The sequence below is a fragment of the Musca autumnalis genome, unplaced genomic scaffold (assembly GCF_047663935.1).
Source record: "Musca autumnalis isolate F117 unplaced genomic scaffold, ASM4766393v1 scaffold_1, whole genome shotgun sequence".
Taxonomy (NCBI): Eukaryota; Metazoa; Arthropoda; class Insecta; order Diptera; family Muscidae; genus Musca; species Musca autumnalis.
The window spans coordinates 145,647,839-145,662,484 of NW_027411644.1; the positions used below are offsets into that span (position 1 = coordinate 145,647,839).

Below are 14,646 nucleotides of genomic sequence, written 5' to 3' on the forward strand. Positions count from 1 at the left end.
CCAATGAGAATACGGAATACAAAATTACAGTCACTTCATAGTATATTCGTGGACCTATACAAACATTTTATGGTAGAAATGTTTCTTAGCCTCTGGAAACACAAAATGCAAAGTTACAACCGATTCTGTTGTCAAAAGGGACTAATACATTCAAAATATATTAAAATGACGCGTACTTTATATGGGGGATATTCCAAAACGTGGACCTATATAAACAAACTTTGGTAGGAATGTTTTTTGGCCTCTGGAGACACAAAATACCAAATTACAAACAATTCGGCTGTAACATGGGACACATATTTTAAAAATTCCTTAAAACGACGACGAAAGCGTGGACCTACATAGCCCGCTTTCAATACCAAAAGTCCTACGTACATATAATAGATTTTCCCAAAATTTCATCCACCTACTTCAATCCGTTCGGAAGCTAGAGTGATTTCCACAGACGGACGAACATGTCTATATCGATGTAGAATTGCACGCTGATCAAGAATATATATTGTTTGTGGGGTCTACAATGATTATTTCGAGTAGTTACAAACGGAATGACAAACTTGGTGGAGGGTATAAAAATAGAAAATTACATGAAATTACATAGGTTCAGTCATTAGTTTTCAAGATATAACATATGTGGACATGGTAGAGTATTTTGGCATGAAATTCATAAGCAATAAGGAAAGAATCAACGTCGGGCGGGCCGACTATATGATACACTACACCACTGTAAATATTTAGAATATATAATAATTTGTTTCCCTTTAGGAAGTACTTAGCTCCAAAATTTTACAGATATATCGTGTTTGGCGAAACAAATGTCACAAATCTGCCGAAAATATATCAAATTTGAACCTATTTCAGAATAATTTAGCAAACCTTTTTGTAGAACAAATATCGTTACACATTCCAAAGACATAGTGTGTTATGCATGGAAGCTAATGCAAATTTGAACCGATTCGCACCAAAAAACAATAGAGTTCTTCATATGGCTAAAAATGATCTTCCCCCAATTTTCAGTCGAATTCTACCTGTGTGGTGAACGGATTGGTGGACATGCATAAATCGACTAAAGTGATTCTATGTGCATACCTAAAAGGAACTATGGATGTATCCGGTTTCTTATGCATGTTACATATAAATGCACAAATACACAATACCCCTTACCACATAATACGTTATAAAGTTTCTGCAAATTTCCTGAAAGTACATCGATTCTGAGATGCAAGCAGCATTTTTTTGCAAATAAATTTTCAAGCCGATGCGCCAAATATAGCGTTTTAAAAATAGAGTTCAAGGGAGGTACCCCACCCCTTCGAAATTCATCAAAATATATTTTCTATTCTCAACATGGGATATAGCGCGTTTGGTGCATCCAATCACCCTTATTACGTAGTCGTAGTTTACATTTTTTATATGATGAAAAATTTTATACTACGAAATTTTTTTTATTTTATAGCATCTTAGATCCATAAAATATCGAAAGAAACACATTCATCATGCCCAGGACAGATGTCTTGGGTTATAAGAAAGCGACTAAGAAAGTGATTATTTATATGTATATTCCTAAAAGGAATTATAGGTCTATTTTGTTTCCTTATGTATTTTACATACAAATGCACAAAAACATAATACCCCTTACCACATAATATCCATTATAATGGGCAAACCTTAAACAGTTTCTGCAAATTTCATGAAAATCCGTTCAGTAGTTCTGTAGACAAAACATATAAAAAAGTGGAGCCAAATAAGTACGTATGTATGTTCAGAGAACCTCACCATTGTCTCGGCAATTAGTTTTCAAACCAAATATTAAGTTTTTAAAAAATAGAATGTTGGGTACCCCTCGCAATCCGAAATTCAAAGAAATATGTAACCTATTTTCACCAGTGGCCAACCCTGTACATCGGTTGCGCCGTTTTTGAATCCATGGGAAAGAATAAGATGAATTTCTTCTGAAAATTAGTTGTTTTCAAAAACAAAATATACCTAAGCCTTTCTTGGATAAATATAAGCATTTTAAACAAAAACTAAACAAATCAGTTATTGTAAATTGGTCTAGTTTATTATACACGTACGAACGGCATTTCAATTTTATATATAAGGTGTATATTAGATATTATAGAATATTGACTGTTTTTGCATACATATGATTGCGTTCGTTGTTAATAGATATGATGTGAGTCATTCCATCACCCAGCAATTGAAAGCTCCTAAAGGTATGGCACAATTTAGATTTAATATTCAATTGAATATTAAAAGCATACTTTTTGGCATTGCTACTTATCATGTTGGTAAATTAACAAACAATAAAAACATTGCAAAATCTACATACAAAAATAGACATGAAGAGTGAAATACATACATACTCGTATTTAACAGATACACTTCGCATGCGGCTCAATGGTCTAGGGGTATGATTCTCGCTTTGGGTGCGAGAGGTCCCGGGTTCAAATCCCGGTTGAGCCCAAAATTTTTTTGAGTTTTTATTTTATTTAAATGTGTATTTTTAAGCCGTTCGTCCCTCATGTACTGACTGTACTGATTACATTGTACAACGTGAGAATATGTACCTAAACATTCATTTCTAATGTACATACATACCTATTAGCAAAGAAGAGTGGTTTGCTATGGCATTTTTATTGTGCGGACACACCCCCTGAAACATGCGACAATTAATGTAGCAATTGCCACTATAAGCCATGGCTGTGGGATATTTAAGTCTTATTCCCACTCTAATGGCCTTTTTTTAAAATGCTTTGTGATTTTTCTGTCAAAGTTAACTACGGACGTACCTACAGTGAAAATTGAAATGAAATAATAATTAACAAGTAAAAAACTAATTTGTCGGTTTTAACAACAGCCAAAGGAAATGAAACAGAAATAGCATTGGTTGATTTTTGTTTTGGATGTTTCCACAAGGATTACATGCAGTTCCCATTTTCAAAACGATCCAATTGGTCTATAACCTACCTTTAAGAGAAAATTTGTAGGCATTTCTGGGAGAGGTAACAGTGGGCCTAACTATTTCACTGACAGATCCTATATACACAGCCTGCCCCAATAAAATTATTTTTCTTCTTTTGTGTTTTTTTTTTTTTAATAATCTGACAAATAATTTATTAGCAAAAAAATTTGGCATCGCCAAGGGATAACGCAGAAAGACTATAGTTTCGATTGCCGCCACACAATCTCATCAGTTCCACTGTTTTTTTTTTGCGGATTATCTCCGTCGAAGTTATTTTTAACAAAAAACATTGTATACCCAAACATCAATCGTTGGCTCGAAATACATATGTATGTATGTATATATAAGAGTGACCAAAGAAATAAACTCCATGAGAAGTTTTTCTCAACTACAACAAAAGTGTTTCCAAACAAGGTCAAACCTTATCCACTGTTATGTGTCGTTGAATTATGCATTGGATGTGGTCATGAATACAAGGACTATCCATTAAAAAAACCGGTACGATTTGAGTGGTTCCATTAAACCGTAACGGTGAACTTTTGAGGAGGAGTTACCCGAAGGAATGGATCGACTATTTTCTATGTTTGAACTTGATCTGAATTTGGGAAAAATATTGCGATGTGCAAAGTGGAGACCAACGCCAGTGATTCCTATCAATAATTATCGCGATGGTCCATTATGTTACGAGGTATGGGCAAGCCAAAATTGTGAACGTTTGTGTTAGAGGTAATAGAAGAAGTTGTCCGATGTAGACCATCTTTAAACGTGGTCTACGTTTGAGGGAAGTGCTACGATTTGGTCAAATGTCATTTACTCCTTTCAATAGCAATCGTGCGTGCACAACATTCTCCTTTAATCCTCCTCCTTTTAACAGCCTACTAATCGATTATTATTTAAAAATAAGCTGAACAATTTATTTTAGAAATAACCCTTTTTTTTGCCTACTGGTAATTCAGAAGGTAACTTGTTTACATAACTTTCTAACGTAGATTCCAAATTGTTGCTGGGAATCTAGCCTCTTCAGACAACCTAAGCCTTAAGCGGCCCATACACTATCAAATTGGCTTGTCTAGCCTTCTGTACGACAAAGCATCTACACACCAAACATTATTCGTTTAGGTTCACCTTTTGTTATATACCCCAACTCGGACTCGGCGATATACTGTAGGTCCCATATCATTGAGCTAATATGAATCGGGGTGCACTCATTGATACGAGAGAAGTCTCCCTTGTCCCGCCTGGGATGTTTGTGGAACATTATTATAATGAGATGAGTGCATTTGAATTCTGAAGTTATATCTCAAGTCGTAAGTGTACATGGGCTACATGAAATGCCACCTAAATTACGCTGGAGGAGTAAAATTAAGATGTAAATTTGGTAGCCAGGAAAGCTGCTTAAAATGACATTTCCCGTGATATTTGCTTTATATGAATTCGTTTACCTTAGATGTCAAGTTATTATCTAGAAAAGCTCCGATATTAATGATTTTAACTTATAAAGTTACATATGTGTTTTGTTGGTAATCCGGACATCGCCGACCACTTAAATAAGTAGTTACTAAAAATCGTGATTACTTATTTAACAACTTATTTAAGACATTCCCATTTTAAAATAATTGGTTAGTAGGGGGTTTCGTAATGAGTATTTTTGCTGAGAGCATCTTGAAAACTAATGAAAAGATCGTCTTTTGGGCTTATTTAGGACATCAAATAGTGGGCCGTTTTATGGCAAAACGGCCCTTTTTAAGGTAAAAACTACTGACCACCATTTCTGTAAATCTTAATATTTCGTAAAATTCATCGAACGGCTTTTAGTGGCAGATCTATTTTCTACGATACGATTGCAAGTAGTTTTGACTGTTCTCGTTGTCCTTCATTATTTGGTAATGAAATATTTTATGGGCATACGTAAAATTGTACATAATTACCACAATTTAATTTTTATTTATTACATAATTCACTAGAAAACACGTGTACGACAGGTAAACATACAACTAATAATAATTACATTTTATGGTTCTGGCCAATTGAACCCCATATTAACTAAAAACAACATTTATTTGCAATTTTCAACTGACATTGTATTTTATATAAATATTGCGCACCAAAAAACTTCATCTCGGCATTTGCATTCGTATTATTTATTAATTTATTTTTGTTATTACTTTTAATACATTGGAATCGAAGGACAACAACGGAATGTCTATGTACATATGTATGTTTTCCATTATCCAGAGTGTAGGACAAGCTGTTTTCATAATTTGTTAGCTTGCAAAAAGAAAAATAGAAATATGTTCTACCTTTGAAATCGATGTATAAACGTTTATGTTTTCTGTTTCTGTCCCATGAAGATTGTATTTCAACTGTAAAAGTCTTTGATTCTGTTTGGATATTTTCATTTCATTTTCAATTATAAAGCCTGTGACAAAACCGTTTGTTGCTATTTTCAATTCAGTGTTTCTGGTCCTGACAACCGCTAATACCAATCGCGTACCGACCCACAAGCAAATAAAACATCGTTCCTTTTTTTCTATTTCAAAGGTAAAAACGAATGTGAAAAAAGGACACATTGGTAGCGACAATGAGTGGTGGTTGGTTACTGTGCAACGGGCGACGCAGACATTTCTTGATGTGCATTCTTATTTGTGTATGTTGGCATTTATTCATCTACCATTTAAAGATAATAATAAAAATAAAAAAATACTTATGGGTAACTTATATTATTAAATGCTTCTGCGCTCCAAATTTCACTGGGTTGAAGGTTTCTTAAAAACCCGAGTGCACCAATTTAACAAAAACATGTGGATGCACAGAACAAGGCGGGAAATCAGGGTGGAATTATTATTAGAGCTGGTTGGACAATTGTTTGCCGGCTTGTCACCAGGAACTAATACAATCAAAAGGGTTAGGCATTGTTACATTTTTTAAATACTAACCACCAATAGCACCTAGCATAGGTGATAACAAAATTGAGGATGTAGTATTTAATATAAGTATATGTTCGGAAAATATAACAAATGAGGCACATTGGGAGGGTCTCAGAAGAACTTTCCTTCTCCGATCATCATCAAATAAGGTTTAAACAAACCAAATCAGTAACATGCCTATAGGCTAACAATGGTACATACTAAGGTTATGACTTTATTACAACCTCGTATCGATGTATGATATTTTGATGAGCTTTTACCTAAGATTACTTAAAATCTTAATTATAAAGTGATTCGATAAAAAAGTCTCCACTTATCAGAACCTTGGAAAATTTTTTGAAATCACTGAAAACAAACTTTAGGCCCACCCGACATAACCAAAATGACATAACCGTCGATTGGACCATTTCGCATTTAGTATGAGCGTGATAATTCACCTTTGGTCCCATACAAATTATTATGGAAACAAAGATCGATCTGGTGACACGGGTTAACGTTAACCGATCGCCATAAAATTTTATATATAAAGTTTTTGAATCAAATAGAAAAAATTTAGCGGGTAGGCCTTTAAAAAATCTTGTAGTTTTTTTGGCCGCCCTGATATCCATGCCATACCGATGAGTACGATTGCTTACAAACTGAATATCCGATTTGGCTGAAACTTTACACATCGTGAAATTTCTTCAAAAATTATATGATGTTCTAAGAATGTCTATAGCAGACAACAGCTTCGGATACATCCCTCACAAAAGTTAAACCTTCAAAAGGCTGTTCGGAAGGACCTCTTTGAAATTTACACCGCTGTTTACAGCGATAAAATATTTGAGTAAGTCCAGGCTTCCTGACATAATGGTCCAAAAGCTTTAACAAATCAAATTTATTAGCAAAAAGTCCGCATTTATTCGTAACGTCGTTAATCGTTAAAAAAAAGCCCCAAAACTTAGGATATATTTTTTCCGGCAAGTTAATACGTCCAAAAAAGGCCGCACAATTCGGAAAATTCCCTAAATACATATGTATACATATAATTTTCGAGGAGTGTAAGTATAAGTATTTGTTTACATTATTGTTTTTGTTATACCGTCCACCATAATATGGAGGGTATAATTAAATTTGTTATTCCGTTTGCAACACATCGAAATATTCATCGGAAACCCTATAAAGTATATATATTTTTGATCAGGGTAAAATTCTAAGTCGATATAACCATGACCGTCTGCCCGTCTGTTGAAATCAAGATGCAGCTCGCAATTTATATGATAGAGCTTTGTAATTTGGTACATCCTAGGATGTTTGGTATTCCAAATGGGCTATATCGGTCCACGTTTTGATATAGCTCCCATAGAACGGTACCCCCGATTTTCGGTATTTTGAAGGTTTTAGCTTCATTATCACACCAAAATGGCTGAAATTTGATACTTAGTCCTTGTTGGGGCTATAAAACTTTCCTCCATAATTTTGGTATTTTGAAGGTTAGTCAAATTGTTTTACCGAAATTGCTGAAATTTGGTTTTTAGTCTTCTTCATACACGAAAGGAAACTAATTGTACCAAATTACTTCAATACAAATCGTGGTGGAGGGCATAACAAATTCGGCCCGGCCGAACTTAACACCGCTCTTACTGGTTGTATTTATTTTTGAAAACAAAGGAACGATTTCTTTGATATTCAATTTCTTGCAATTCTTTTCAGATACTTTTCAGCATTACTACAATAATTTGTACTTTGCACTTCAGTAGTTAATTTTTGAAAAATGCATTCAAAACAAAGCAATTTCGTTTGAAATAAACGCATGTCCATAAGGTTTCTTTGCTTTTAGATTAATTTAATTAATTCATCGACATGTTCCCCTCAACATTCAAATGGAGTCCAGCGGGATCCAAACATAACAATAACAATGATTGAAAGAAAATTGAATAAAAATGGAATGGGTTATTGATGCGTCACAATTCAGATTATAGTATTAGGTCGGTGTTACCCCATTGTGTACATATTCAAAATGACATCTATCCATGACCGATGCATCCAAATTGTCCAAACAAATTTAATTGTGACTGAAGAAGTTTGTTGGCCTGCTGCAACAAATGTACGCAACGAGGATGCAATTAGGATTGTTTAATTTGTGGCATTACAAAACGTGTCCATGGTTAAATGTTGCACGTAAGAAGTGTTGGATTTTATGTTTATGGATGGATTGGACTACATTAATACGAAAATATCAAACAAATTAACAAAGCAAACACTTTAGTAGTAGTCATTCAACTGATTTTACATACACTCGACCGGTAATTCGTATTAAAACGTGTACAACAAATAGTAAATTTAAGTGAATAAGTTAACGATGGCAATGATACATTTTAAATGTCTCTCGTTTGAGACGGAATACAAAAGCACGCAAGTGGTGAAGAATCAAATCAAACGAAATTCTTTCCTGAATGTTGAGGGATTTATCGAGACTACATAAAAAACATTTTATAAATATGAGAAATTGGATGGTTGACGAATTAGTTAATCGTCCGGACAATTTATCGTTACAATTGCACATGGTTCGATATAAATAGGAGAAAAAAACACAATCTACAATCACATCAACTGGACAACAAATTTAGTGTGTCGTAAATGATGGAAATTTTTGTAACAAATATATATGTTCGATTTGTAGCTTTCAATCGTACCGACGGCATCACATATGTTCAATGTATTGTAATTTTCAAATTTGCTACTGCATTTAAACTGCAATCAATAAACGACGATCAGTTTGTTTTGATGTTCGACAGCACCAGTTATAACGACGACTCTGTATGAAATGCACAGCATATGCAGCTGTTTGGCTAAGTAACCAGGCCACTGACCACAAACATTTCTTGCCATCATTATCTACTTTATAAATTTGTTTCAAGCTTCTGGTATGACAATATATTTTGATACTATGTCAAATATAAATAAAAAACAGATAAGTATGTACGTTCACAATCTATTATGTCTTTATAAATGTACGAAAACTTGCTTCGCATTCTTCTACAAACTTTCGTTAAAGAGTCATAAATGGTATTATGTAAAGAAGAACATTATGAACTGATTTATGATTTTGCGAAAAAAAATCTAAATGTTTGAACTAATTTTGTTAAGGATGCTCCGTTTTTTTAGTGTCGGAAAAAATACTGTTACGAAATTATGGTTTGAACTTAATCCCGCGTAGACGTTGTTTTATTCCCCAGTACGATTCGTACCAAAAAAACAGGGTTCATTTTGGATTACGATTCTACAATGCTTTATTGACGTTATTAACATCAGTTATTCACACAAGACTTTATTTCTCTACTAGCACAAAGCTTATCTCTAGTAACTAGTAAGCACACAGCTTTACTCTTTACACTTTCGGTGTAAAGATCGCGTACAGGTCACAACTAACTCCTAGCTTTTCCTTTCCCGTATTTATATGTGCAGGCTGCTACATAGACTGTTCTAGTCTCCTTGATCTAGGAGCTTCTACAATGTTTCGACGAACTGCTAACCAATTGACAAATACACACATGTACGCACATACAAACTGACTGGTGAGTGTTTACAACTAAGGGGTGTTTAGTAAATAAGGGAGAGGAGAAGGGGTTACAATGCAGAAAGATAATCAAATGGTCAAATTAAACAGAAAGAGTACAACAACAATAGCTAAGTAAACAGTGTAAATTAAGACTAAGCAATAATTTCATAATTGCAGTAATATTTGTTGGGTAAGTGCACCAATAGTCGGCACTTTAAGGATTTGCCTAACTTCAATTATTCACCATTCTGAGTAAATTTTTCCAATTGCTATGAACTAAAGCTAATTTGCTTCGAAATTTTGTTTACTTTTCGATGAAATAAAAACATTTTGAATTACTCTTATAAAAGTTGAGAAAAAATCGAATTTAGTGAAATAGTGCTTTTTTGCTAGTAGTCGGCACAATCTCCCAATAGTCGGCATGACATGTTCCAGTAGTCGGCATGACGTATTTTATAAACTTAATTATTTGAAAAGTCAATAGTTTTTTGCATTTTCATTCACATTCCAATAAATTTTGCATAAAAAAGTAAGAAAATTTAAATATGTTGCTTAATTAAATTAGTTACTGTCTATAGCCGGTAATTATAAACTAATTGTCGGCATGCCACAAACGCACGCGCTTCAAACTAGGCCTAATATAGCCTAATATCGCATAAAACTATGTATTGAAGTTATTTTTATTAATTATACTTTGAAGTATTTATTTAACATATTTTTACAATTTCGAGCTGAAAATAATTGACAAGGCACACTTTTTTCATCCCATGCCGACTTCTGGCAAACATTACATTTTGATGTTCCTAAAGACGGCATCAGCTTAAATGAGAGAATTAAAATATTTTTTTAATAATTTCTTTTTCTAATGTGTTCTTTTGAATATTATCTACCATCACAAAAAAATGTTATTGCAAATTTGTTAATTTTAATATAATTATAGACATATTTTATGGTGACGTCTCCACTATTTTTTTCTTAAGCGACATGCATTTTCGGTTGTGGTGAAAAACACTCACTAACAAAAAGTTAAATTCCGATATAACAAATGGTCTAAGCTCCGTGCAATTTTACACAAAGTTAGATGAAAAAGGGAACTGATGAAGTTGTTTGGTGACAACTGAAACTATAGTATTCCATACCCTTCGCCCGCAACTAATCAATTTCATATCCATTTTAAAATATTTTGTTGTTATTCAAACAATTGAATTACAACAAAATATGGACTCAAGCTGAAATAAACACAAAGATGTTAGATGACAATATTATTGAAGTATTTTTAAAATCATTTTCATATTTTGTTATAGCAATTTTTAGTTATCTGTGTTTAAATACAAAAGATGCCGACTACTGGTACATGTCGGACTTAGGAGCACTTACCCTTGTTGCAGAAATAAATGAGAAAGAGAACCGAAGGCGTACAACAATAAGAAGATCAAAGCCACAAAGAAAAGTAGGGATTGGAATTCTTATACGGTAATTGTTGTTGTAAATTTGATTTAAATGAACTGAATGCTTAATGAAAATTTACGTTACAATTCAAATTCATAAATTAACACAAATTCATCTAAATTAACTTAAATCTATCAGTTATTTTCGTAACAATACTATTAATATTTTCATTTGTTAACTACTGAATATTACCAATATTTTCGATATCGGCGATGACAAATTATGAATACGGTGACCAACCGTACTCTATTATAGAGTACAGTACTCTATTTTAGGTGTCGGTACTCTATTTGTACTCTATTTGCTATTTTGATTTCTTTAACAAATACATGTGAATACTAGAGTTATAACTTTTCTGCATTTTGAACAAATATCAAAAATACCACCACACAGCCGTATAGAACATGGAAAAATATTAGGAAATGCATTATCACTTTTACTTTTCCCCTACCGCTAAAAAAGTTTCCGCACCGATTGCATACAAGCTTTTCATTGCTGTTTTTTATTATATATATATATATATATATATATATATATATATATAATTATATATAATTATAATAGCGAGCATATCGTTATTAAATAAGCTATTTATTATTGAAATTCTATATAATCTTGAATATCGGAAAATTCTACATACATAAATATCGTCAAATCGCGAAATTTTAAGCGTTTATTTTAATATAAATAAAGCATATGTATACAAGTAAATGTTTGTTAAAAAAAACTATAATCAAATTTTTTCTTTATAAAAATGTTCAAAAGGCATTTAGAAAACTTAGTCGGTGCGGAAACTTTTTTTCGTCGAAACCAGCTAATATTCCGCACATGGTACTGGCGTGGTATTTTTGTGAATACATACGTAATCCAATCCAGACAACCATAGACAGAAATTAAGCAAAATATTGTCGTGGTTTAAATGAAATCACTGATTTGCCTGTTGATGTTGTAATCGAATGTTTTATATTACAGTATAATCTCGATAATCCGGACACCACATGTTTCGGCGGTGTCCGGATTATCGAATTGTCCGGAATACCGAGTAGTAATAAAAACATATAATTTTGAAAGTTTAAATCATTATTAAGGGACATTTACTAGATAATAACCTGGCCTCTAAAGTAAACCAATTTATATTAAGCAAATATCACGGTTTGCGACCATTTTATAAGCGGGATCAGCTTCCCTGGCTACCAAATTTACTTCTTATATTCCTCCATCGTAAGGTGACATTTGCTGAGTATTTTTGTAGTCTAAAACTTCTTTACAACTGGTGTTTATTAATTCAAAGGTTTTTTTAAGGATGCCTCTTATGACTCGCGATAGAACTTCAGAATACAAATGCACTCATCTCATTATGGTAAATATTTAGCCATTTCTATGAACATCACCAGATGTTCTTTTATAAAAATGCTTTAGCTTACGAGTAAGACAAAATGGAATTAAAATCTATTGGTTGCATAATTACGATAATGCAATACAACAATCCTTAGTCGTCGGTGATTTTGAATGTCAAAGAAAAATAATATAATTTCAAAATAGTCAGGCTTAATCCCATAGTGTGTTGTTTTAATACTTTATTAAAACAACTTTAATTTATTAGTGGGAAACAATTGGCTATTTCTACCAAGGGTTATGGCAGGGAAAACTAAAGTTTCGGATCTTGTTTTTTTAGTGGGTTTGGATGCAATTTTCGTGATTTAATATTTAAAATCAATTTTTATCGATCATTCTACTCCTCGACGTGCTTGAGTTTTTTTTTATATAAAACTACGATCAATTAAAAATTTTAAGACCCACTTGGGAGTGGGAGTGAATAAATAATATTTTTGCTTAATTTTTTTAAATTTGCCAATAAAATTTGTCCTATATACCAGTGTGAAATATTCGCTATTTTACCAACAAAAATAAAAAGTTACATTTATTTATTTATTTAGGAATTTATCTCAATTTATCTTAAAAGCTTCTTCAATTTTCGATTTTAAAAATGCTTTAGAGTTTATTTTACCAGCCCGACAATAAACTAACTAAATTGATAACCAAATAACTACAGATTGAGAATTATATAAATGGTCTTCCGAGCCGAATAATCTAGCAAATATTAAAGTGATATTTTCTCCAGAAGATAATTGTTTCAATACGAAGGAGAATTTGAATTTGAGATATGAAATGGCGGGCACACAGAAACTTGATACAGTAATACCCGCTAATGCTAGTACAATAGTTACTAAAACATTTTCAGAATCAAAAAATGAAGTAGTTTTTAAGATGTTTAAGATAAATTACTAAATAAAACAAAACAAATGTTTCACACTGGTATATAGGAAACATTTTATTGACAATTTTTAAAAAGTTGAAAAAAATTGTAATTATTCGAATCCCACTAATATATGGGTTTTAAAATTGTGTAATTGATCGTAGTTTAATCAAAAAATTAAGAAAATCGAAGAGTGCAATCATCGATAAAAATTGATTTTAAAAATTAAATCCCAAAAATTGTATCCGAACCCACTGTGTAAAGTGTTTATTTTATTGTTTATTAGATAGCTTTTTATAGAATTCAACTTTTTCAAAGTCGAAAATCTGGAAGTGTTCTGAAATGCTTTCCTGAGAAGCAGTACCAACACAGCAAAATATAAAGGAAATCAAAATCCACTTTTTTACAAAGTGTCTGAATTCACTTATGTACTCTATTTTCATCCAAAAATATTGGTGACTGTAATTATGAACCACTGTGAAACGGTCGTAGTTCTGTTCCATGTATAATTAACCCTCCGTTGATCGTCTGAGTCTGGCCAGGCCTTTTGCATTTTCAACTGGTTTAAGATAAAGCTATGGACCTTCATGAAATTTTCTTATATTTCCAATGAAAAAAACAAACATGAAGTTAAACGGATCAACAGAAAATGAGAAACAAGGATTTTGTGACATACATATCACATTCGTAACACATGAGTCTGGCCAGACACCACTCATTTTTACTGAAAAATTTCGGAATTTTTTCCTAAAATTTGATTTGTTTCTACATTATTTGAAGAAACTAAAACAATTTTATGAAATTTGTGGCATTTCACCCTTCCATGTATTCAAAATTGCGCATACAGAGGTCGCAAAGGTATGAAATGGGTGGGGAATCAGTGAAGGTACAGCAGCCTAATAGGATTACAAGTTTATTTCAGACAATTATACATATAACTGGACAAAAACAAATCCATTAGCTTTTCTTCTCTTGTTGTGGGGTGGAATGCACAGTGGTCCCACTTGTATGGGAAGGTGCGACAAAAATATTTACAATCATCTGATCAATCTGATTTTTTCAGTATATGCTAAAAAATAAGTAAAAAATACTTCAGCCAAAAAATCATCAATATGGGTCCAGTTTTTCCTATACGCCCCATGTAGCGGTACCTCCCGTTTTCAGGTATTTTGAAGATTTTATCGACATTTTCGGTCCGAATTGGTTGTAATTTGCCATTTGGAGTTCTCAATGATCAAAAACTTTCTGCGCCAAAAATTGTGGTCTTAGGTCCAGGTTTCGCTATAGCCCTCATATTACGGTACCTCCCTATTTCAGGTATTTTGTAGTTTTTATCTACAGTTTCGCTTCGAATTGGTTGTAATTTGCTATTTGGAGTTCTTAGTGGTCCGACTAGTATCGTGGACAAGAAATTAAACAAATTATTCCATTTGAGGTCAGAATATTTCATGGTGCGACCGAACTTAACATTTTTACTTGTTTTTCATATTATATGTAGCATCATACATAT

At 32.7% G+C, this 14,646-nt stretch overlaps 1 protein-coding gene and 1 non-coding gene across 3 annotated transcripts in view; one reads left to right on the forward strand and one right to left on the reverse strand.

Annotated features, from left to right (window-relative positions):
* Positions 1-14,646, reverse strand: part of qin (tudor domain-containing protein qin) — a 462,035-nt gene that overhangs the window by 218,875 nt on the left and 228,514 nt on the right. The window contains exon 1 of one of the 2 annotated variants that reach the window (XM_073957253.1): positions 5,263-5,479. The exons of the other annotated variant lie outside the window; for it this stretch is intronic. Coding sequence (XP_073813354.1) covers positions 5,263-5,361 — 99 coding nt within the window. The 5' untranslated portion in view covers positions 5,362-5,479. Of the gene's footprint in view, positions 1-5,262; positions 5,480-14,646 lie in introns of those variants that run through there. 2 annotated transcript variants of the gene reach the window in all.
* TRNAP-UGG (transfer RNA proline (anticodon UGG)) lies at positions 2,392-2,463 on the forward strand. The gene has a single exon. It is a non-coding gene; the product is annotated as a tRNA-Pro (tRNA).